The 26,426-nt window shown below is 43.1% G+C and overlaps 1 protein-coding gene across 1 annotated transcript in view; it reads right to left on the reverse strand.

Moving 5' to 3' along the window:
- Positions 1-25,661, reverse strand: part of LOC120927201 (platelet-activating factor acetylhydrolase 2, cytoplasmic-like) — a 62,076-nt gene extending 36,415 nt beyond the window's left edge. The window contains exons 1-6 of the mRNA XM_040337714.1: positions 25,499-25,661; positions 25,258-25,411; positions 15,489-15,585; positions 10,140-10,208; positions 8,537-8,672; positions 1,181-1,294 (exon numbers count right to left, since the gene is read on the reverse strand). Of these exons, the coding sequence (XP_040193648.1) occupies positions 1,181-1,294; positions 8,537-8,672; positions 10,140-10,208; positions 15,489-15,585; positions 25,258-25,411; positions 25,499-25,588 (660 nt within the window). The 5' untranslated portion in view covers positions 25,589-25,661. The remainder of the gene's footprint in view (positions 1-1,180; positions 1,295-8,536; positions 8,673-10,139; positions 10,209-15,488; positions 15,586-25,257; positions 25,412-25,498) is intronic.
- Positions 25,662-26,426: the final 765 nt, after the last annotated feature.

Genomic DNA, 26,426 nt, shown 5'->3' on the forward strand with positions numbered 1-26,426 from the left:
TGCAGATACAAACCTCTGCAGAGGTTATAGATGAACTGGGACCCCCGGATAACAGCCCTCTCAGGATCTCCTCCTCTGGGACCAAACACGGGGTGATGTCATCTTTTCATCCCTTGCTGCTTCCATACCAACTCGAATCTCGTAGCCTGGTCACGTGCTTGCCGTAATGTCACATTACGGCAAGCACGTGACCAGGCTACGAGATTCGAGTCTTAAATTTTATATATATATATATATATATATATATATATATATATATATATATATATATATATAATTTTTGTCACTCACTTGAACATATTTGAGTCACTTCCATATCTTCACACTCAGTGTTTGTTTATGCCTATAGAGGTACTTGCCCTTTGGAGTACACTCATTTATATCACGTATTGCTATAATATTCATTCAATATGATTATTTATTCACTTTGTTTTATTTAGCGCAACTTATTGTTTTCCAAATAATAGAAGTAACACAGGATTATTTTTTTCCTGCTATAATCTGATTTTAAAGGATTAATCTGTGGGGGAATGAGGTTACATTCATAGATATTATGAGTAACAGAGGATAAGGATGCCATAATACACTTGGCAGGGCTACATTGCATACAATATTGCAGTACTGAAAAAAAATGGTAAGGACCTTTTTACCAAATAATTTTGTGTGGAAACCTATTTTCTTAACCTCAAAATGATTTCTGTAAACATAGGGTGGACAGTGGCTACTACAAAAATAAAGAAAGGAAGCAGGCATTGCCCAATAAGGGAGTGGAGCAAGCATACACATAGATATGGAGGTCAATGAGAATTTGGAAAAGTAAGGAAGGCAGTGATCCTGGAAACAATGAAGGATGAAAAGATAGTGTATGTATCTGCTGAATAAAAAGAATGGAGCATGGAAGAGTGAAAGAAGACCACAAGACAGAGATACAATGAATGGAAGAGGAAATTTGATATTACAGTACATTAATAGGAACTTTAACACTCAGAAATAGATTTTTTTCATATACATTCCTTCTAACAAGTCCATATTTTAAAACAAAGTATTTGCGCCTTAAACAGAGTTCCTCTAATGGCGCTGTTTACCAATAGTGACATACTTCACCCTTTTTACTGTATATCTAATCAACTGTAAAATCAACCTGAAACACAGAAATGTTTGACAGCAATTATTAAAATACCTTTAGAAATTCCAGATTGAAATCTGGATCCAGGATATTGGTTGCTACCCTCCCTGTGTCTATGTCTTGTAGAACCCTCACAGCTTTGACGCACTCACTTGCTCTTTGATGAACCTAGTAAAAAAAAAATGTTATGTAAAGTATTATACTTTGTTAATGAACTGAGCTCATAACAATTATAGAATGTTACTTACATTCTCTACTAGCAAACAATCATTGTCTCCTTCCTTCTCATCCCTCTGGTTATTGAAATACATTAAAGGGAATTTAACCACTTAAGGACCGGACCAATATGCTGCTAAATGACCCAAGGGGTTTTTACAATTCGGCACTGCGTCGCTTTAACAGACAATTGCGCGGTCGTGCGACGTGGCTCCCAAACAAAATTGGCGTCCTTTTTTCCCCACAAATAGAGCTTTCTTTTGGTGGTATTTGATCACCTCTGCGGTTTTTATTTTTTGCGCTATAAACAAAAATAGAGCGACAATTTTGAAAAAAATGCAATATTTTTTACTTTTTGCTATAATAAATATCCCCCAAAAACATATATATATATATAAAAAAAAAAATTTCCCTCAATTTAGGACGATACGTATTCTTTTACCTATTTTTGGTGAAAAAAAAAAAAAATCGCAATAAGCGTTTATAGATTGGTTTGCGCAAAATTTATAGCGTTTACAAAATAGGGGATAGTTTTATTATTATTTTTTTTTTTACTACTAATAGCGGCGATCAGTGATTTTTTTCGTGATTGCGACATTATGGCGGACACTTCGGACAATTTTGACACATTTTTGGGACCATTGTCATTTTCACAGCAAAAAATGCATTTAAATTGCATTGTTTATTGTGAAAATGACAGTTGCAGTTTGGGAGTTAACCACAGGGGGCGCTGTAGGAGTTAGGGTTCACCTAGTGTGTGTTTACAACTGTAGGGGGGTGTGGCTGTAGGACTGACGTCATCGATCGAGTCTCCCTATAAAAGGGATCACTCGATCGATGCAGCCGCCACAGTGAAGCACAGGGAAGCCGTGTTTACATACGGCTCTCCCCGTTCTTCAGCTCCGGGGAGCGATCGCGACGGAGCGGCTATAAACGAATAGCCGCACCGTCATCCCGGATCGCTCCCCGCGGGAATCCGACCGCCGCATGTAGCGGGGGGGTCCTGATCGGACCCCCGACCCACGTCTAGGCAGGGACGTACAGGTACGCCAATGTGCCTGTACGTGCCATTCTGCCAACGTATATCTACATGCGGCGGTCGGGAAGTGGTTAAGCAGTATTTAACCCAAAAACAAACATTTATTGTAATGCAGCTTACTAATTCTTAGATGTGATGGCTGTAGTAGTTTCCTTTGTTTAAGTTTTCTTTCTTCTAATTTCATCTGGTGAACCAGCCAGCAAGTCTGTTGCTTTTCGAAAGCACAAGTGTTTCAGCACTCCAGCAGAATGCCTCAGTTTACATGAATGAGACAAACCACTGAACACGTGCAGGGGAAATTAAAATGATCAGCTTTTATTTATTCACGCAAAACCTTTATCCCAAAAGGACTGTTTTATGTAACTGATTATGTGAGCTGGAGTTTGGCTCCAGTTTGTTAGTGTATCTAAATCTGCTAATACATTTTAACATCACCCCTACCCCCAGACTAACAATGGTGCCATCTGCTGTGCCCCCTGTTCTACTTATTTCCAGAGTGGGGGCACTTTAATACAGGAGGTAGTCAATGGAAGTGAGCAGAAACCAGCATGATATTGATCATAAATGATATGGCACCAACATCCCTGAATTGGAAAATGATTATAGTACAGGATATGGGATTTTAAGGGTGCTAAATACAAAAATTCACAAATAAAAATAATATTTAAAAAACGATTAGAAAAGTATTTATTGATAACATTCTAAAAGTAATGGATACAGTTCATTCAAAGTCAATCTCCCATAGGGAGGGATGTATTGTATATCACTTAGGTAAGAGTTTCATAAAGTGCCTGTAATATATCCTTCCTATGGGAGATTTGGCAATTCCTTGGATGGGTCGCGCAGTACTCTGGGAGGAACCATTTCAGTATTTATATCTCCATGCTTCATTTTGAGGTATGGAATTTTTTTTTTATCATTTTCTTTTCTTTTTTCCACATGTTTGCGACCTGATATCATGCATGCACAGGTTTTATTTATGTACCATTATATTGTTTTGTTCAATATGTGTATTATATATAATTAATGTTTGTTTTCTGTCTTATTCACACAAAAAGCTGGATAATCTTTGTTTCTATAAATATAACAAAAGTGCCGTTTGCATCCAGTCCTGAAGAAGCCTTATAGGCGAAACTGTTGAAAAGATAGACGCCACATCAATCTGTACATGAATATAGTAGTTCATCGTCATTTGTTAGGGAGTAGGTGTATACCTATGACTTTGAATGAACTGTATCCATTACTTTTAGAATGTTGTTATCAATAAAATACTTTTCTAATCTTTGTTTAAATATTATTTTTTGAGTGAATTTCTGTATTTAGCAGCCTTAAAATCCCATATCCTGTACATTAATCATAATACAGGAGGTGTTTTACTGGGCAGATCATCAGGTTAAAACAGAGGGAAAAAGCCAAAGAAAAGAAAACTCATGATTGGTAAGCTGTAATGTAAAACCATTTTTGGGTCTGGGTTTAATACCCCTTTAATTATGGATGTTTCTACCATTTAGATGTTCTCACAAATGTATGCATTGTTCATGAAACGTTCTTTGGCATGTTAATTCTTGAGTCACTAATTAAAAGTGTACATCAGGGCAAAATAATAAGAAAGCACATTTTGTACATCTCTCCAATACAGTCACATTTTCCCACATTTTATCACTTACAATGCTGAAATTAAAGAAAAATACCAATTGAGCTGGCAGAAATTCAACATGTTCCTATCTTCCTGTTTAGACTGACAACACCATACCTTTAATGGACTATAATCTCAATTAGTGTTGCTAGCCCTGCCTGCCCAACTACACAAATCTGTCTATTCCTCCACTTCTCACTGTACAACTCCATATGAATACATTGCTTTTTTTTACAAGCAAAACAGTGTTGTCTTGACTCCTGCCAACTCATACACTGTGTGTAGGGAAGGGCTCTTGGGAGATGACGTTCTAGGACCTGCCCTAGTTAGTGGTAAGGATAAGCAAAGCTTGGGCTATAAAAATGCACTGATTACTGTATAAATCTGACTGGCAGTGAAGGGGTTAACCACTAGGGGGCTAGAAAGGGGTTAAGTGTGTCCTAGGGAGAGATTCTAACTGTGTGGGGGCTGGGCTTACTGTGACACGACACTGATCCCTGCTCCCGATAAGAGGGAGCAGGGATCAGTGTCCTGTCACTAGGCAGAACAGGGAGATGACGTGTTTACACTGGCCTCTCCCTGTTCTGCCGCTCCGTGACCCGATCGCGGGACACCGGCGGACATCGAGTCCCACAGTCTCGGAGCTCGTGGCACGGCGCTACATTCAAAGTAACGTAAATATATGTTACTTTGCGCAGCCGTGTCATTCTGCCGATGTAAACGTACATGGCGCGGTCGGCAAGCGGTTAAGAATGATCAGTTTAGACTAGCTGCAAAAGGCCAATCGTGAATAACAAAGTATAGTAATGGTCTGATGACATTTACAAACAAATAAAGATTTCACAAAATGTACAACACCTCCATATACACTCCCTGGCCACTTTATTAGATTACACCTTGCCAGTACCAGGCTGGACTCTCTTCTTGCCTTCAGAACAGTCTTAATTATTTGTGGCATAGATTCAACAAGGTGTTGGAAACATTCCGCAGAGATTTAGGTCCATATTGACATCATAGCATCACGCAGTTGCTGCAGATTTGTCGGCTGCACATCCATAATGCAAATCTCCTGTTCCACCACATCCCAAAAGGTGCTCTATTGGATTAAGATCTTGTGACTGTGGAGGCCATTGGGAGTACAGTGAACTCCTTGTCATGTTCAAGAAACCAGTGGTGAGATGATTTTAGCTTTGTGGCACGGTGCATTATCCTGCTGGAAGTAGCCATCAGAAGATGGGTACACTGTAGTCATAGTGTCATGGGAGCGCATTCGGCGCAGTACAAATCCCATATCAAACCAAATCAAAATAAAGGGATGGACATGGTCAGCAACAATATTCAGTGAGGCCGTGGCATTTAAACTATGCCCAATTGGTACTAAGGGGCCAAAAAATATCCCCCACACCATTACACCCCCACCAGTAGCCTCAACTGTTGATACAAAGCAGGAGGGATCTATGGTTTCAAGTTGTTTGCGCCAAATTCTGACCCTACCATCTGAATGTTGCAGCTTAAATCGAGACTCATCAGACCAGGCAACGTTTTTCCAGTCCTCTGTTGTCAAATTTTGGTGAGTCTGTGCGAATTGTAGCCTCAGTTTCCTGTTCTTAGCTGACAGGAGTGGCACCTGGTGTGGTCTTCTGATGCTGTAGCCCATCTGCTTTAAGGTTTGATGTATTGTGCATTCAGAGATGGTATTTTAAAAAACCTTGGTTATTTGTGTTACTATTGCCTATGCTCTCGAGCCAGTCTTCCCATACTCCTCTGACATCAATAAGGCATTTTTGTACACACAACGGCCGCTCACTGGATATTTTCTCTTTTTCAGACCATTCTCTGTAAACCCTAGAGATGGTTGTGTGTGAAAATCCCAGTATTTTAGCAGATTTTGAAATACTCAGACCAGCCCATCTGGCACCAACAATCATGCCACGTTCAAAGGCACTTACATTCCCTTTCTTCCCCATTCTGATGCTCAGTTGGAACTTCAGCAATTCCTCTTCACCACATCTAGATGCCCAAATGCATTGAGTTGCTGCCATGTGATTGTTTGGTAACACAAATTGCTAATCAGCCAATCGATCAGGTTTACCTAATAAAGTTGCCGGTGAGTGTATAGAACACAGTGTTCTCCTAAGCAAAGAAAGTATCTTTCCAACCACAGCAGACTTTTTGTCAGTACTGACACTTTAACAACACTGAAGTGATGTTCCATTTGTCTCAACAACTGCCTACAAAAATTAGCAATCTTTGCAGATTTATCTGCAAATGTTATCAGAAGCTCATTAATAGAAGGTATTTACGGTGCCTTGAAAAAGTATTCATACCCCTTGAAATTTTCCACATTTGGCATTTTACAACCAAGAACGTAAATGTATTTTATTGGTATTTTATGTGATAGACCAACACAAAGTGGCACATAATTGTGGTGGAAGGAAAATGATAAATGGTGTTCAATTTTTTTTTTACAAATAAATAGCTGAAAAGCGTGGCTTGCATTTGTATTCAGTCCCCTTTACTCTGATACCCCTAACAAAAATCTAGCAGAACCAATTGCCTTCAGAAGTCACCTAATTAGGAAAGAGTTCACCTGTGTGAAATTTAATCTCAGTATAAATACAGCTGTTCTGTGAAGCCTTTAGAGGTTTGTTAGAGAACCTTAGTAAACAAACCGCATCATGAAGGCCAATGAACACACCAGACAGGTCAGGGATAAAGTTGTGGAGAAGTTTAAAGCAGGCTTAGGTTATAAAAAATACCCCAATCTTTGAACATCTCATGGAACACTGTTCAATCCATCATCCATAAAAGGAAAGAGTATGGCACAACTGCAAACCTACCAAGACATGGCCGTCCACCAAAACTGACAGGCCGGGCAAGGAGAGCATTAATCAGAGAAGCAGCCAAGAGGCCCATGGGGACTTTGGAGGAGCTGCAGAGATCCACAGCGCAGGTGGGAAAATCTGTCCACAGGAAAACTTGTGCACTCCACAGATCTGGCTTTTATGGAAGAGTGGCAAGAAGAAAGCCATTGTTGAAAGAAAGCCATAAGAATTTCTGTTTGCAGCTTGTGAGAAGCCATGTGGGCAACACAGCAAACATGTGGTGCTCTGGTCAGATAAGAGCAAAATTTTACTTTTTGGCCTAAAAGCAAAATGCTATGTGTGGCCAAAAACTAACACTGCACATCACCCTGAACACACCATCCCCATCGTGAAACATGGTGGTGGCCGCATCATGTTGTGGGGATGCTTTTCTTCAGCAGGGACAGGGAAGTTGGTCAGAGTTGATGGAAAGACGGATGGAGCCAAATACAGAGCAATCTTAGAGGAAAACCTGTAATGCCCTGTACTCACGATCGGTTCATCTGATGAAAACGAACCGATGGATTTTTTCATCAGATATTCGATCATTTCATCAGTCTTGCCTACACACCATTGGTTAAAGATCCAATCGTGTCCAACACAGTGACGTAAAACACTACGACGTGCTGAGAAAAATTAAGTTCAATGCTTCCGAGCATGCGTCGACTTGATTCTGAGCATGCGTGGATTTTTGACCGATGAATTTCCCCACAGACGATCGTTTTTTTCTATCCGTTTTTTAACCATAAGAAAAATTTAAAACAGGTTCTATTTTTTTTCACCGATGGGGAAAAAAACTGATGGGGCCCACACACGATCGGTTCGTCCGATGAAATCGGTCCGTTTTCATCAGACGAACCGATCATGTGTACAGGGCATAAGAGTCCTCAAAGGACTTGAAACTGGGGTGGAGGTTCACCTTCCAGCAGGACAACTACCCTAAACATACAGCCAGAGCTACAATGGAATGGTTTCTAATGGCCCAGTCAAAATCCAGACCTAAATCTAAGTGAGAATCTGTAGCAAGACTTGAAAATTGCTGTTCACAGACACTCTCCATCCAATCTGACAGAGCTTGAGCTATTTTGCAAAGAATAATGGGCAAAAATGTCTCTCTCTAGATATGCAAAGCTGGTAGAGACATCCCCAAAAAGACTTACAGCTGTAATTGCAGTGAAAGGTGGTTCTACAAAGCATTGATTCAGGGGGGCTGAATGAAAATGCACGCCACATTTTTTGCATATTTGCAAAAATGTTGGGAAACAATTTATTTTCCTTCCACTTCACAATTATGTGCCACTTTGTGTTGGCCCATCACATAAAATCCCAATAAAATTTAAGTTTTTGGTTGTAGCATGACAAAATGTGAAGGTGTATGAATACTTTTTCAAGGCACTGTATCATTTTAATGTACTTATAAATTATTTATCATTGTTGTTATACAGTATGCATGTCATTAATGTATAGCATTTCTTATTTATGGAAGAACACTTTGAATGAAAGGAGCAGGTAACTGATTTATTATACTAATTTTGTAAATATTAGATGTTTTGTGTTATCCTATAGTGTCTGGTGGCAAATATTTTGCTAAAGATTAAAAATAGTGCACTATTTAAAAAATAAAACAAAAAAAATATAACACAGAAAAACAGTACCTGATAGTTTCTGAGATAAAATTCTTTCATTCCAGGCTGCAATTTTTTGAATGGGACCCAAAACTCCTGTAGTGTTGAACTTGCATCCCCTGAAGATACTTCCGAGAAGTGGAATGTAGCACAAGCTGAACCGTCCCTGTGATATGATGACAAACCTCCTACTGATAAATATAATAAACTGTATTCTTAGACATGTCAAATTTTTCAGACAATGGCCCCCAAGTTTTTACAAGATAAAACTTCACAGTAAAGCCTGCTACACACCAGTCAAAGTTAGTACAGCGAATCTCCCCCGCTGATCTGTTGTGTTCTAACAGGGGGGCGGCCCCCCCGCCAAAACACTTCGATCAGTGCTGTCTGCCATTAGCTGAGCGCTGATTGGGAATTGGTCAGCTGCTGGTTTTCTAGGATGCTCGCCTGACAGAAGCCGGACAAACGCCTGGCTTCTGTGGGAAAGACCGACATATGCACAGGCCGAATGTTAGACAGTTTTTATTGAACCGGCCAATGTCTCCCAACATTCTGCCCATGTGTATGGGGCTTAAAGGGGTTGTAAAGGTAAAAAAAAATTCACCTTAATGCATCCTATGCATTAAGGTGAAAAATCATCTGACGGTACCGCCCCCCCCCCCCCGAACCCCCGTTTTACTTACCTGACCCCTCGAAAGTCCCGCGCGCGTCCACGTGATCCTCTTCGGTTCCCAGCCTGGCCGTTGATTGGCTAGGCTGGACGGATTGATAGCAGCGCAGCCATTGGCTGGCACTGCTGTCAATCACAGCGGATGACTCGGCGTGCCGGGGGGCGGGGCCAAGTGTATCACAGGAGCGTGCTCGCAAAAGCTTTCCACCATGCGAGTTCGCTCGCACCAAGGTGGAAAGCTTTTGCGTGGAGGAGCCGAGACAGCCGCCGAGGGACCCCAGAAGACAGGGTTCGGGGACACTCTGTGCAAAACGAGCTGCACAGTGGAGGTAAGTATAACATGTTTGTTATTTAAAAAAAAATAAAAAGTTTGCCTTTATTGACCCTTTAATCATTATACACCATCAAATATCCATGGGATTTTAACTCATAAAATCTGTTGAAATACAATAGAACCAGTTAAAATAATTCAATTTTTTAGAAAATAATCTACAGGTGGTGTAGACTTCAAATGACTGTTAATTTGTCCAGGAATGACAAGCCTAAAATTAGCCCACAAGCTTACCGTTTAATGCTAAACATAGAATCATTAAAATGTTATGCTGGTTGTAAAGGTAATTTTGCAATAGTTGGTGTCAAGTGCATGCATCTACAATAACATAGAGATTGCACCAATTTAAATTGCATTAGAGATGTTCCAGGAAAAAGCCTTTGCTATCCAAAAAGATTAAAGAAAGACCACGGTTTTGCATTGAGCAAACAGACAAAGACCAGACCTTCCAGAAAACTGTGCTGTAGACTGTTGAATCAAAGATGTAGTCATTTGTCCATAGTAACAGTAAACATGTTTGACATAAACTGAAAAGGAGAAAAAACTTGTACCGATTGTGAAGCATGGTGGTGGAAATGTTATGTTTGAGGTTACTTTGAGTAAACACTAGTGAATATTTTATGCCTACACACCTGTGTTCCACCGCAGCCACCAGAAAGCCATAGGATGCCAGTTCTGAGAAGAATGAAGAATATATTGATCTGGAATGAAAAGAAAATATGCAAAAACAGGGTGATAAAAAGGTACCAACTAACAAAACATCCACAGCAGGAAGCTGCTGTCCCCCCATTAGGAAATCATAACACATACAGTTGTGTGAAAAAAGTATTTCCCACTTTCTGATTTAAATTTTTTTGCATATTTGTCACACTTAAATGACTCCTCAAACAAATTTTTATTAATACACAAAGATAACCTGAGTAAATACAAAATGCAGTTTTTAAATTACGGTTTCATTTATTAAGGCAAAAAAGCTGTCCAAACCTGCCTGGCTTTATGTGAAAAAGTAATTGCCCCCTAAACCTAATAACTGGTTGTGCCACCCTTGGTGGCAACAACTGCAATCAATTGTTTGCGATAGATGGCAACGAGTCTTTCACCTCCCTGTGGAACAATTTTGGCCCAGTTCTTTGCAGAATTGTTTTAATTCAGCCACATTGGAGAGTTTTCCAGCATGAACAGTCTGTGTAAGGTCATGATACAGCATCTCAATTGGATTTAAGTCCGGGCTTTGACTAGACCACTCCAAAACTGAAATTTTGCTTTGTTGGAACCATTTGGAGGTGGACTTGCTGTTGTGTTTTGGATCATTGTCCTGCTACATAACCCAAGTGTACTTGAGGTCACAAACTGATAGCCGGACATTCTCCTTTAGGATTTTCTGGTAGAGCTCAGATTTCATGGGATGACCCAGATGAAGACACGTGACCGCGTCGTAAACGCGTAGGGATTGGATGGACGTACACCTGGAGTGACGTAAGCAGGCGCCGAGGACGCCGCTGGTTGTTTTATGATACTGCACAAATTTTTAAGTTTGTTGTAAGCGCAGGTTATTCTATTAAATTACCCCCCTGTGTTCACATACTACACCATTGGAGGCTCTTTTGTTCTTTCTCTCTCCCCCCTCCCTACCGGAGTGTGTATTAGGGATACATCGAGGAGAAGCTCCACAGAAGTGTGACAGGTGGGAGGACGCTGCGGCTGTAAAGAGTTGGTTGACACTAAGGATATCTTTGATGCCCTATACTTCTGTTATTGAGGTGAGAGTTTTGGGAGCCCTTTTACGGATATGATCCTTCATCTGTCAACCATTTATTTTTACCAGGCCTAGTGGACATTCAGCATCATCCCTATACCCATTTGGCAGCACGTCATTTATTTTTATTTGGCAGCTTGTCATCTTTATATATGGGACACTTATCATTTATTTTCACCTCTATTTCATTTAGAAGTTTGTGTATATTATTATTTTTTTTGCACTTATTTTTTGTACACTCCATCACTTATCACTGTTATATATTTCTGATAGCGTGGAGTTTTTGCGCAAAACCCCTCTTTCAATAATATGTATGTATGATTTTCATGTATAAAATGAAGGATTCAAACACTTATATCTCTGCATTCTTGCATATTTTTGATGACATGTATTCTATCATTATAGATTTAAGCCACAGTTTTGGAAGTTTCAAGCCCTTTAGTCCCTGATGAAGATCTGCACTGTGTTTCCATTTCTGCCCCCAACACATCTGTTTGATTTTATTGCTATTTGAATGTTGTTTATTGTTATATATACACTAATAAATTTGTACTTTTTTACAATTACTGTTTGTGGTCCATTTAAAATCCCAACTTGAGGAACTTGTTTTTTACTATATGTACTAGGGACGTGGTCCGCAAACAGTACAGCCAGTAGCTGTGGCAAACTATTTTTCTAGTATAATATAATGAGCTATTCCACTTACTGGACTTATGTGAGAACACTCCTGAAAAAACTGTGTGGAAATGATATGGGATTAAAATAACCATTTATGTAATGTCATTAATTAAATAGACTATATTGAACTGTATCCAATCGGCTATACGTATTTTAAACAAATCTCCTTTTAATTAAATTAGTTTTCAAAACAATTTTTGTATCAATAAATTGCTAATTACATTTTTAACTAACTTTGTTGAATGTGTATTTAATGATGTTTAGTACCCTCTCAGGCTTGATTCACACTAATGCGTTTTTTGATGCATTTTGTAGGAATGCAGGGAATTTTTTTAACATGGGTTTCTATGGAACATGTTCACATCAATGCATTTTTGTGCCTCTGCGTTTTTGGAAAGGGTCGGGGACTTTTTTTCCCGCAAAATGCAGCGTTTTGCATGTAATAGAATTCAATGGACCCGCATCCAAAACGCAAGTACCAAGTTTTTACCGCGATTTTGCATCTTGCTTTTTTATATTTTTATTTTCTACACTGTATATAGCTGGTTGCTAAGGAGGGGGCTGGGAAGCTGGCCGCTGCGTTCTTAACAACCGATGGGTCATCAGTTGTCAGTGGGCTTCCCGCTGAATGTAAAAAAAAAAAAATAATTGCCGCAAAAAAAAAAAATTGAGAAAAAAAAAGCGTGAAGTCACCCCCCAGGTCCATACCAGGTCCTTGGGTCTAGTATGGATCTAGTATGGCTCTGCGCCCCCCACCCCAAAGCACCTTGCCCCCATGTTGATGGGGACAAGGGCCTCTTCTAGAAAACCCTTTCCCGGTGGTTGTCGGGGTCTGCGGGCAGGGGGCTTATCGGAATCTGGAAGCCCCCTTTAACAAGAGGGCCCCCAGATCCCGCCCCCCCCATGTGAATGAGTATGGGGTAAATTGTACCCCTACCCATTCAGTAAAAAAAAGTAGTGTAGTGTTAAATAATACAGTTAACTGTTTTAATTAAAAATCTTCTTCTTCCTCACTTCTTCCGCATCTTCATCCTCCAGTCTTCTCCTTCTCCCCCTGCTTCTTCTTCCGCTCTTCTTCTGTCTTCTTTGTCCGGTGTTCTTCTTCCTCTGCTGCCGCTCCAGCCGTCGCTCCTCCTCTGATTCTGCGTGCCTCTGATCTGTAGGCGCCGATGTCCTGCATTTCTTAAAGAACGGTGGGGGCATGGCAATCAGATTACGTCATCTGGTGGCCACGCCCATTGTGACATCACTGACCCATCATGCCCCTGGCGGTGATGTCACAAGGGGGAGTGGCCTCCGAATGACATAATCCGATTGCCACGCCCCTGCCGTTATTTAAGTAATGCAGGACATCGGCGCCGACAGATCAGCGGGACGCAACATTGGAGGAGGAGCGGCGGCAGAGGAAGAAGAACACCGGACAAAGAAGACACAAGAAGAGTGGAAGAAGAAGCAGGGGGAGAAGGAAAAGACCGTCAAAAACGGTTTACTGTATTTTTTAACGCTGCACTACTTTTTTTTTGTGAATGGGTAGGGGTACCCCATACTTATTCACATAGGGGGGGCCGGGATCTGGGGGCCCCCATTATTAAAGGGGGCTTCCAGTTTCCGATAAGCCCCCCCGCCTGCAGGCCCCGACAACCACCGGGCAAGGGTTGCCAGGAACAGGCCCTTGTCCCCATCAACATGGGGGCAAGGTGCTTTGGGGTGGGGGGGGGCGTAGAGCACCCCTGCCCCAAAGCACCCATCCCCCCCATGTTGAGGGCATACAACCTGGTATGGTTCAGGGGGGGGGGGTGCTCGCTCGTCCCCCTCCCTTTTCTGACCTGCCGGGCTGCATGCTCGGATAAGGGTCTGGTATGGATTTTGGGTGGATCCCCACCCCATTTTTTTTTAGCCGCCAATTATTATTTTTTTACATTCAGCAGGAAGCCTGCTGACAACTGATGACTCATCGGTTGTTAAGGACGCAGCAGCCGGCTCCCTGCCCCCTCCTTAGCAACCAGCTATACACAGTGAAAAAAAACCCTGCAAATCGCAGCAAAATCGTGGTTAAAACGTGTGTCGAAAAATGGGGCAAGCACCGCAAAAACCACTGCCGAAACGCTCAAAAGCAACAAACATAGTTGTGAATCGAGCCTCAGAGTCCTATTGGCAAACCAATTTTTCTGTACATCCAGGGACCGCCTGTACTTGTAAGAGGACAGTTTTTCATGATTTAACAGACCTTAGGGTAAATTGTCTGCAGAGTGCTCGGCTAACCTTGAAAGTTTATGTACACCAAGAGGAAGGAAAGGAGTGTCACGTATTAAGAATAGACTAACTTCCTCATCTGCGGGCACACCCAGATATGACAATACCACCATATAATGCATGTTGTGATCTTTGTCAATAGAGCAGAGATAAATAAGCCACTTGTCATTTCTCATGTGGAGGTTGCCTGGCCTATATTGTAAAGCGTATAAGCCTCTCATGTAAAACTGAGCCTTTGAAAAGGTCTTCTTTTTTAGATACCCTAAACCCTTTCCTAAAATAAGCACAATAATATGGGGCTGTTATACTGTTGAACGAATTAGCAATACTGAAACAAAAAAATAAATGATATTTTAAGTTTTGTGTATTTTTGCCTATTTTGGGGTATTATTACAGTGTTTATCTTAAAATGTATGTATATTCAACTCTTTTTTCACTTTTAGGTAGAGTAGGGAAGGGTCAGATGGACTTTTTCCATTGGAAATTCCGACCGGGTGTATGCCCCATCGGATTATTCCCATCGGAAATTCCGAGGAATTCCGTTGGAGTTTAGATAGAGAGCATGTTCTCTTTTCCTCCGATGGAATTCCGATGTGATTTTGGTCGGATAAAGGTCTGATCGTGTGTATAGGGCATTAGAACCCATATTAAGCTTTTATTGCTGGAGCCGTGTGGACCAGTGGAGGCTCAGGCTGCTGCAGTGTGTGTGAAAACAATGGTTTGACTCTCCAATTGTGATGGGCTCATTCGTGTTTGGTATACTAGTCCCAACCCACCTGCTCAATTCCGCCAGGAAGCCGACACTGCACACTGCTAATCACAGGCATTTAGACATTCCCAGTCTGCAGCTGCACAGTTAGGTAAATGTCTCAATGCCTGTGATTAGCAGTGTGCAGTGTTGGCTTCCTGGTGGGATTGGGCAGGTGGGTTGGGACTAGGATCCCAAACACGCCTTAACCCATCTCTACTCTCCAATGTACTTCCAGCACAGAAAATGTTAACACCTGCTGCAGCAAAAAGCAAGAAAAAAAAATAACTAAAAAGGTGCATATGTATTACTTAATATATAGTCTGATTGCAATATAGTAATACATTGTAGCAGAGAGCCGGGAAAAGTCCTGTTCGGGGTTTATACATCCCCCAGGCTCCTCTCATACGTTCAGGGATCTCTGATCCATGGTCCAGTTCGGGTCTTGGTTCTCTCCCCCAGGCTAATTTGAGCTCACCTAAGCAGACAGCCTTTGCTGTCTAATAACCAAAGATTTACATAATTTATCCATAACAGTTGGCTTACCTAAAACTGCCAAGCCCATGAGAATATATAATAAGCGGTATCCTGTCCTTGGCCATCATAAAGTCTCCATTCCATATGACAGGTATCTGAGGGTTACCTGTAAAAAGTGAAGTAAACATAACAAACAATAATGTAAAATCCTGCCAACTCAGCAGCTTCTTTGCCAGTTGTGAGTCTACTTTGTAGAACCTTATCAAACAAAATAAATAAATAAATAAATAAATTAAACAATAGACCAGTGGCCAGCGTGGTTTGCCCACATCCAGGTCATAGCAAGTATAGCGCTCCCTTACCCATGGAACTTTAACCCTCTCTGAGTCCCATCCACCAAAATATACAAGATGTAGTTAGTCCACATTGACTAACTACAAATCTGAAATAACAGAGGGGGGGGGGGTTGGAGCAGTAGATCACTGTCCTGTGCTTGGCAGAACAGGGAAATGCCTTGTTACATAGGCATCTCCCAGTTCTGCCTCTCCGTGAGACAATCACGGGCACCTGGTGGAAAGAGAGTCTGCGGGACCCGTGGGCACGTTGCTTTGGTATGTTGCTTTCTGCAGCCGTGCCATTCTGCTGACGTATATGTACAGGCGGCGGTCGGCAAGTGGTTTAATCTTCTAACCTGTGGCATAAAAATGAAACCTGGAGTCTGACTGGTTTCTATTGACACAAAATATTTTTGTGCCTATAGTTTTAGGTACAGTGGAAAAACAGAGACCTTTTCACACAGGTAGTGAAGAGAACACACATAGCGGTCACATTGGCATAAATAACCTGAGAGAGATTCTGAACATGATCATAATTATATAGGTTTTCCGATTTATAATTTTTTTGGGGTGCTATAAAAGATTGAATGGAAAAGAACATTATTTGATTTGATACACCATGGTTTAAGGTGGCCATAGATTGATCAAAATTTGGCCAGTTCAGCAGGGATCAGCCATGTTTTAATCCAAGTGTGGCAACTGCACTTGAAATTATGTTAAAGCGCCCTGTCGGATAAAAAATCTACGCAATTGGACAGGGATGGTACAAAATAAACTGACAGGGGCTATAACCCTCCCTGCAAATTTAAACTAAATTAAATTCTTTCTTCTTTTTACTTGGGGCTAGAGTGCAGAGGGATTAAAAGTCTGCTCATTTTTTGGGGATGTTTGCACCACTGATAGGGCGAAGTCACCTCCCAAATGTTGTCACTTTCTACTTCAAATTCATTCACTTCCTGTCACATAGCCAAATAGGAAGCGAGGGTAAAACCTTACTAATGTCTTTTCTTGGGGACACACAGATCAATCTAAATAGGTTTCCCATTATGTAAAGTGCACTCTAGCATTTTGCTGTGTACACCTCAAATTATTAGGGATCTTGGACTTTGGGGTCCATTTACTAAAGGCAAATCCACTTTGCACTACAAGTGGACAAGCAAGGAAGAAAAAAAAAAAAGCTTTCCTTCTACATGATTGGATGTTAAAATCATCAGTGCTTCCCCTCAGATTTACAGCGACTATGCTTGTATTTCAGAGTGGCTTTGCATTTACTAAACCCAAAACTAACTAATCATTTGGGGTGTACACAACAAAGTGCTGGAGTGTAATTTGCTTAATGAGGACACTAGTTAGATCGACCTGTGTGTCCCCAAGAAAAGACATTGGTAGGGTTTTAACCTCACTTCCTGTTCAGCTGTGTGACAGAAAGTGAAGCCAATTTTAAGAAAAGGGACACAAAGCCCAAACCAAAAAACACAAGCAGGGGTTCTAACACTCACTTGGTTTCCCTCAAACACCCACAATTAGAATAGGATTGCCTTGCGCTAGATTTAAGCACAGTGCTGTAAATCAGCACTTCAAGCCTGTCCGCCAATACCCCCCCCCCCCCCCCAACAGGCCATGTTTGCAGGTTTTCCTTCATCTTACACATGTGCTTTAAAAGACAGTCTGGACAGCAATTCTTGATAAGATAAATCCACAAAACATGTCCTTTTGGGGGTACTTGAGGGCTGAGGCCGAGAACCACTGCAGTAAAAAGGAAAACATTAAATACTTACCACTCTGTATTTTTCCTTTCCTGGTGACTATACATGGCAGCACAAAATCCATGCATATGCCATCATGAAGGCACCAGGAAAGGAGATTCGAGACAAAATCACACCTGTTTTGTTTTGTTTGGCCAATCAGCCTATTTTAGTTGCAGCTGTCAAAATCTGTAGCATGAAAAAGTAACAAAAAACTAACTTCAAAATTTGAAAGTAATTTTATTGGTCAACAAAACAGGACTTTGAAAAAAGAGCAAGGAAACAAAAACAAACAAAAATCAAACAAAAATAAATAATATAAAAAATAAAAATAAACATAGGTTCATTTGAGACAGTAAACAGAATATAGTTTATGCAATGGAAATTAACAGAAGATTAAAAAGGCCCAGACATCTATTAAGGATTGAAACATTAGTCACAACATCTTGAGAAAGATTTAGCAAAATAATGCAGCACAGACAATTACATCAAAGTGAACACCCTAAAAACAACATACATTGACAACCTCACAAATATTTCAGGCGAAGATAGCCCCCACCCAAAATAAATAAATAAACCAGTGAAAAAAACCTTGATCAAAAACATATCTGTTTTGCAAAGACATAAATAAAATAGGCATTCAATAATGACACACAAATATTAATCAGGCCAGCCGGTCCCACACACACTCTTGGCTCTTTTCAGGGCAAGGTAACAAATGCTCTCTGCAAGCTTTATATAACATAGGCTTGTTTGCTAATGAGGAAATTGAAAACACATGCACAGCCCATGAAACACACAAAACGCAAGTTCACCCAATGTAGAGACTGAACTTTAAAGTGGGTACACCTGTTAAGGATGCCCTTAAATTACTAACCCAAAAAACACGCTCTATGAGCATGCCCAGCAACATCCAAGTGCTGTTCACACACAAAAAGCAACATCAAAAAATCCAAGTCCCTGGGCATGCTCAGATCACCAGAAAATAAGGCAAAGCCCTGTCCAAAATGAATCACATCATCCAGCATGCTACAAAATTAGAGATGGGACAAACACCCCCTGGTCCGGGTGGGCAAACAAAGAGCCTAACATGGGCAAAAGTTATACCATAAATACCATTGCAGTCTATGGGAATTGACTTGTTAATTTTGCCAGATCCCACTTGGCTGGCTTATCTTCTAGTAATTAGCCTTAAAATGGGTATGGGGCCCAGGTCCCACCTAAGGGACATACAGTACCTGCCGCCGTTATTGTACTTTCAGCGTGATCTCATCGCTCTGGTTCTCGGCGACAGGGTACTGTACATCTCGCGCTGGCTGCCGCAATAGGAAAAACACAGGAGAGAGAGAGAGCGGCCTCCGTGATGGAGGGGGGGGGGGCCTAGTACAGGCAGTACTGGGCAGAAAGGCAGAGGCTCAGAGGCAGAGCTGGCTGGCAGTAGCGGAGGCGGAGCGGTACATCAGAGGCAGACTGGTGGTGGACAGTAACAATGTGACCGCAGGTACACAGACAGGTCACACTCACTGCCAGAGGCACTGTGATGATCAGGGGCGCGCAGGGGGTGTTTTCTTTCCATCCTCCATTCCTTCACCGCCGCTGTGCCAGCGCCTCTAACACTGTACGGATAGACTCTACAGTGGAGCGGCTGCCTGTTGAGTTAGTTGCTGAGAGGGAGTAGGATCACCGGTGGCCGGGCGCCCTGGGTGGTAGTGCCACTGCCTCTCTCCAGTGCGCCCTAGGCGGCTGCCTAGTGGTAGCACCGTCCCTGACTCCAAGGCAAATTTTACCACTTCTGTACCGTAGGATGTCATATGACGTCCTGGACTGTAGTGGGGATATCTGAATGATGGGTGCAGCTACAGGCATCATTCAGATATCCTTTTTTACAGGCGGCGATTGTTCGCCCCATAAGAACGATCATAGCGGCAGTTCCACCACTTGATCGTTCTTACAGGCGGCGGGAGGAGACATCCCCCCTCCCACTGCCATCCGGTGCTTCTCCGGGCTCTCCCGTGCCATCGGAGCCCCAGAGAACGAATCGTTCACCGCTGAATGAGGAGCATAGAGATTTAAAAACATAAACAAAGCTGCAATTGCGGCTGAAAGCATGAGATCAGTGTTTTTTTTTCCCGATCTCAAGCTTTCCAGCCTGGAGGACAGATGTGGGGGTCTTATTGACCCCGCCTCTCACCATAAAGAGTACCTGTCACACACTATTCCTATTACAAGGGATGTTTAGGTTCCTTGTAATAGGAATAAAAGTGATCAAAAAAAAAAAAAAAAAAGGAAAAAAAAGTGCAAAAAAAAAAAAAATGTAAACGCCCCTGTCCCTAGTAGCTCGTACTCAGAAGCGAATGCGCATGTAAGTCCCGCCCACATATGTAAACGCCATTCAAACCACACATGTGAGGTATTGACGCGTGCGTTAGAGCGAGAGCAATAATTTTAGCACTAGACCTCCTCTGTAACTCTAAACTGGTAATCTGTAAATAAAATTCAAGCTTCGCCAAGGAGATTTTTAAGTCCCGAAGTTTGGTACCATTCCATGAGTGTGTGCAATATTAAAGCGTGACAAGTTAGGTATCTATTTTCTAGGGGTGCAATGGATCAAAAAACTCACGGTTCTGATCGTTCCTCGGATCAGGAGTCACGGATCGTATCATTTTTCGGATCGGAAAAAAAAAAAAAAAAAATCTCCCCCACTGTAATATCCACATCTCCCCCCCCCCACCAACTATAGTACCCCCTCGGTGCAGACACCCCCCCTCCTCTTAGTACAGAGACCCCCCTCCTCTAAGTACAGTAACCCCCCCTCTCCTCTCAGTACAGTGACCCCCCCTCCTCTCAGTACAGTGACCCCCCCTCCTCTCAGTACAGTGACCCCCCCCCCTCCTCTCAGTACAGTGACCCCCTTTCTCAGTACAGTGACCCCCCTTCTCTCAGTACAGTGACCCCCCTTCTCTCAGTACAGTGACCCCCCTCCTCAGTACAGTGACCCCCCTTCTCAGTACAGTGACCCCCTTCTCTCAGTACAGTGACCCCCCTTCTCTCAGTACAGTGACCCCCCTCCTCTCAGTACAGTGACCCCCCCCAGCTAGCACGCTGCCTGGCTGGACAGGAATGGGGGTGGGGACGAACAAGCGCCCCCCCCTCCTGAGCCGTACCAGACCGCATGCCCTCAACATGGGGGGGTGGGTGCTTTGGGGCACTGCCCCCCCCCCGACAACCAACAGACACATTCCTGATGGGCATGATGGGAATGTGATGTAACAAAGGGTGGGGTCACCGGGTGGCGTCACCCGGTGACCATGACTATATAAGTCATTGCGCAACGCTCACAGGGCATTACAGCGGGAGAGCTTGTTGTGTCAACATCGCTAGAAGAGAAGACGGCCAGGGTTGTTGGGAAGAGGCCCTTGTCCCCATCGACATGGGGACAAGAGTGCTTTGGGGTGGGTGGCGCAGTGCCCCCCCCTGCCCCAAAGCACTCACCCCCCATGTTGAGGGCATGCGGTCTGGTACGGCTCAGGAGGAGGTGGGGGCGCTCGCTCGTCCCCACCCCCATTCCTGTCCAGCCAGGCAGCATGCTCGGATAAGGGTTTGGTATGGATCTTGGGGGGACCCCCCATGCCATTTTTTTTTATTTGGCGCGGAGTTCCCCTTCATGGTCAGCGTAAGCTAAAAACGATTTGGTCATTCACGTGCGCCGCTTCAAGCCACGCAAAGGCAGCTACCCTGCTTGATATTTTCCAATATTTTGCCGGCGTAGTGAACCGGCGTGCGTGAATGTCAGAAATTGCCGCTCACGCATGCGCAGTACACAAAAAAAAACTCCCGCAGGTTTAAATGTACTAGCAGGCGCAGCGGCACGTTTTACAAAAGTCACTTTCACTTTCAATTCGGGCCCGTAAATGTTATACAAACACATGTCACTACACTTTCCCACATCATCCCACATCCCCCCCCCCCCCCTAATAAACTCACCCCCTCCTGGGCGCACTCGGCATTATAGTAAATAAGGAATTGTGCTGCTTTGGCAGCGCATTCCTTTAGTAAATGCCAAAACAGCTGTTGCTCCAGCCTTTGCGCCATGAATCATGGCTCAAAGGCTTGGTAAATCAGCCCCATTGTGTGCCTGAAGTTCTTTCTTAATATAGTTTTCAAAAGTTTAAAAAAGGAACAAAAAGCCGAACCAGCTGTTTTTGACCGCTATGAATAGTAACTCAGAAAATATTCATCCTCCCCTTGCACCCAAGCAGCAATTTAGTAATCATACCACTACCGTTAAAGTTGAACTCCATAAAAAGACACAAATTAATGCAGCTCTATATTCATTATTGTGTAATGCATCGTTATATGAATTTTTAATGCCAGCAGTTTAGGCACTTGAATTTGATTTGGTATCTGCCTCTTGAAGTCCCTATGCAGCAGAGGTCAGACTAGGTGAGAGAGAAGCAGCAAGCAAAGCCAATCAGTTGTGCTAAAGTGCTCATGTGCTTGCAAGGAACAGAATGATAGGGGGAGACAGCAGAGTTAGTGTGTTGTTTCCAGTAACGACCTGTCTGTTAGGGGTACCGCCCCCTCTATGATTAATAGGTAGATTCATGCTCTTGAATTACAGCGGTGGGGGTGTTTTTTTGAAGCACCCGATTAGAGCAATAGGGTCTAATAGGGTGGGCTTGTGGCACAGAGCATTTCGCCATGAGCCCACCCAAGTGTTTCAACAGTGAATGAATATTTGCTGTTGAAACACTGTTCTTCAACACAGCCAATCAGAAGTGGTGTAAGACCCATTATGGCGGCGGGGATCTTTTTTTTAAGCACCTGGTAAGAACCACAGGCTTCAAAATAGGGTGGGCTCGTGGCACAGAGCATTTCGCCATGAGCCCACCCAAGTGTTTCAACAGTGAATGAATATTTGCTGTTGAAACACTGATCCTCAAGTCGGGCAATCAGAAGTGGTGTGAGACCCATTACAGCCATGGGGGTCTTTTTTTTTTAAGCACCTGGTAAGAACCACAGGCTTCAAAATAGGATGGGCTCGTGGCGCAGAGCATCTCCCTATCCAAGATTAGCCGTGTGCAGTGTCAGCTTCCTGATGAGATTGGGCTTGTGGGATTTCGAACACGCCCGAGCCCATCTCTACTAACCAACAGGGCCCTCTGATTCGTATTGTATTAGGCCCCTTTCACACACGGACCTTTGGCCATTTTTCATCCATCCATTGACGGATAAAAAACGGACATCAATGCATTCCAATTAGGGTTGCCTCCTTATCCCTTTAAAACCAAACATATGAATTACACAGGTTCTGTGGTTGATTAAGGTGGTAATTAAACGTGGTGCCTTATCTGCATTAAATTAGCCTCAGAACCTGTGTAATTCATATGTGTTCGGGTTTAAAGGGATGAGGTGGCAACCCTAATTCCAATGGAAAAAATGGATGACCATCTATTTTCATCCGCTTCCGTCAACATCCAAGTGACATGACAGCGGGGAGGGAAAATGGCTAATGGGCCCAATTTGGACAGGGCCGCAGTGCAGTATTCCAACATTGTGTAAAGGTAAAAAATCCATGCTGCCCCCTACTAATTAAACAAAAATGATATTATCTAAATGTGACGTGAATACACTGTGGTTTGTGAAAATATGATTTGTGAAAATATGGTGAAGGGTTAAATCTTCAAACTTGGAATGTGTAGGTGCTGCAAATTGATTAGCCTGAATAAAGTTCAAATGTATTGGAAAAGAAAGATCAATTGCGCAACCTAAAAAGTGTATAAAATATATATTTTTCAGTACAGAAAATAACAATAGTAAAGCAAACCAAATCACAGCCATCAACAAGTCCTATCTATTCTAAAAAAATATTGGCTCCCAAAACCTACACTGCACTTCGGCCCCTTTCACACTGGGGCGGGAGGTGCGGTGGCGGTATTCGCCCACTATTTTTAGCGGCACTTAACCATCAGAATTGCGGCGGTATTCGGCCTCTAGCGATGCGGTTTTACCCCCCGCTAGTGGCTGAAAAAGGGTTAATACTGCCGTCAATGCGCCGTATAGCCGCGGTTTACCATTGCTTTCAATGGGAAGGAGAGGCGGAGGAGCGGTAAACACACCGCTCCTTCACCGCTCCAAAGACGTGGCTAGCAGGACTTTTGGAGCAGTCCTGCTCACACTGGAGAATCAGCAGTCGCTGTTTCAGGTCAGTTTGAAGGCGCTATTTTTAGCGCAATAGCTAGGGTTGCCAACTCATCCCTTTAAAACAGAACACATATGAATAACACAGGTTCTGAGGCTAATTTAATGCAAATAAGGCACCAAGTGAGTTTAATTACCTCCTTAATCAGCCACAGAACCTGTGTAATTCATATGTGTTCTGTTTTAAAGGGATGAGTTGGCAACCCTAGCAATAGCGCCTGCAAACCGCCCCAGTGTGAAAGGGGTCTACCTGTGCTGTGATACTAATCAGTGGAGATTAGGGCTGTGGAAATTAAAGATTAATTCCTCGATTAATCGTTAATTTTTTTGATCAATCAAAATTATTTTGATCGGTACTAGTGTTGCAACGGATGGTAAATGATCCGTAAACCGAACGGGTCACCATATGCAGATCGGCACACACGTGATCCGCGGAGCTCCACTGCTGCCTCGGCCATAGGAAAGGCAGCAGCTTCGGCCTAGCTCCCGGAGCGGCAGCCATCTTGGTCCACCCAGTGGCGGCCTAGGTGAGCCTAGAGCGGCGCGCTGACGTCATCACCCGGCCTCAACTGCTCATGTTTGGCCGGCTTCTTTGGTAAGACTAAGCAAGCACAAATATTCCTATACAGTGGGAGAGATGTGGACCATATTACAATGGGGGAGATGTCTGTGGATATTACAGTGGGGGGATGTCTGTGGATATTACAGTGGGGAGATGTCCGTGGATATTACAGTGGGGACTATATATAGTGGTGATCCGAAAAATGTATGTGCGTTATAATTAATCAAAATGAGTCGATTAATCGATTAAAAAACAAATCAATTAATCGAACACGAAAATTTAAATCAGTAACAGCCCTAGTGGAGATGTTTTGTCAGATTAGGCAACCCGTCAGAATGTGTAACGGAAGTGACGTTCTGTCGCCGCCATCTTGCTACACCCCACACTCCTCCATATGAAATATACACTGAGAAGGGGGAAAGCTGACATCTTGCTACACCTACAGGAGATTTGTATTTTACACTTATTTTTAACAGTAAAGTGTGTTTATATAGTGAAATGTAGTACTTACAACTCCGTATGAATGTTTAGATGTTGAATTTTAAAAGCAACGGTAAGGCTGCTCGTCTCATAGGTTTGCTAATCTGACAGAAGTTTGCTGCTTTTAAAATTCAACATCTAAACATTCATAGGGAGTTGTAAGTACTATATAAACTCACTTTACTGTTACAAATAAGTGTAACATGCAAAACTCTGGTGGGTGTAACAAGATGTCCGCTTTCCCCCTTCTCATTGTATCCTTACTACGGAAAAGTGCGGGGTGTAGCAAGATGGCGTCACTTCCGTGACACATTCTGACGGGTCGCCTAATCTGAATACATAAACAGGCTGATGTTCCACACCTTGTAATGTAACAATGCAGTTTTCTAACATGGCCTGCAGCGCCACCTGGCGGCATGTTTGGATTTCGCTCCTCCGAACTCTAGCACACATAAACAAACCAGAGAAGAACGTGCCCTTGCCGTTAGAGTCATGACACCTGGATTCTTAGTTACCGGATATTACTGACGCTGCATACTGGGCAGTTTTGCTGTTCCAGCCGCGTGCACCGATCAAACCAGCGAGGTACTGTGGCCGGGGAATCCATGGAGGAGGCTGCCTCTGATTAGGAGCAGGTCTGCAGGGGTAGAAGAGCCGGAAGAAGCTGCCCTGTACACAAACACACAAACACACGGTTCACTACCGAGTGACAACACCGAGATGGCTGCTCATAGCCCCGCCCTCTCCTGTAGTCACCTCTTTTCCAGGTCCCACCATGACATCTGTGCAGCCCACCAGGTGCGGACCTGTTGCAGGGTGCAGCTTTAGGGACACCAGGTTCCCCATGTCTGTAGCTGGGAGTCCCGAGCAGAGTCCAGGACACAGCACAAAGTCCACACTAATATCTAATGATTTCCTTCTCTGATGGGGGGGAGGGACTTTCAGAGTCATAACCCAAGAACATGACATGCCTGCACTTAGCACTAAGTGTGTCCCCATAACCTGATCTATGACACCAAGTCCTCTGTGTCCCTGCAACAAATTGTGCTATTAAAGTGATACAAAACGCACACACACACTGTTTAACCACTTCAGCCCTGGAAAGATTTACCCCCTTAAAGCGGAGGTTCACCCTAAATTGCTCTATTTGTGTGAGAAAAAAAATATCAAAAGTGAATTTGGGTACAGTGTTGCATGACCACGCAATTGTCATTCAAAATGTTACAGCGCTGAAAATATGCCTGGGCAGGAAGGGGGTGAAAGTGCCTGGTATTGAAGTAGTTAAAGCGACGCAGTGCTGTATCACAAAAAATGCCCTGGTCCTTAAAGTGGAGGTTCACCCTAAAAACATGTATATACCATTACATTCAGCATACTTCCGACATGTACAGTATGCTGTTTTTTTTCCCGCTGTACATACCGTATTATTTTTCTTTTCCACCCGGCTTCCGGGTTCTCACTCCCGTGGGAGTAGGCGTTCCTATGCAGCGGCGCAATGTCACCTGGGACAATTAGCCCACATGATTGACGTGGCGCATAAGGCGCGTCACGAGTTTCCGAAAATAGCCGAACTGGGAGTCGGCTCTATACAGCGCCTGCGCACAGACTAGGAGCCGTGTAGAGCTGACTGCACAGGCGCCGTATAGAGCCGACTCCCAGTTCGGCTATTTTGGGAACTCGTGAC

Source organism: Rana temporaria, chromosome 2 (assembly GCF_905171775.1).
Source record: "Rana temporaria chromosome 2, aRanTem1.1, whole genome shotgun sequence".
Taxonomy (NCBI): domain Eukaryota; kingdom Metazoa; phylum Chordata; class Amphibia; order Anura; family Ranidae; genus Rana; species Rana temporaria.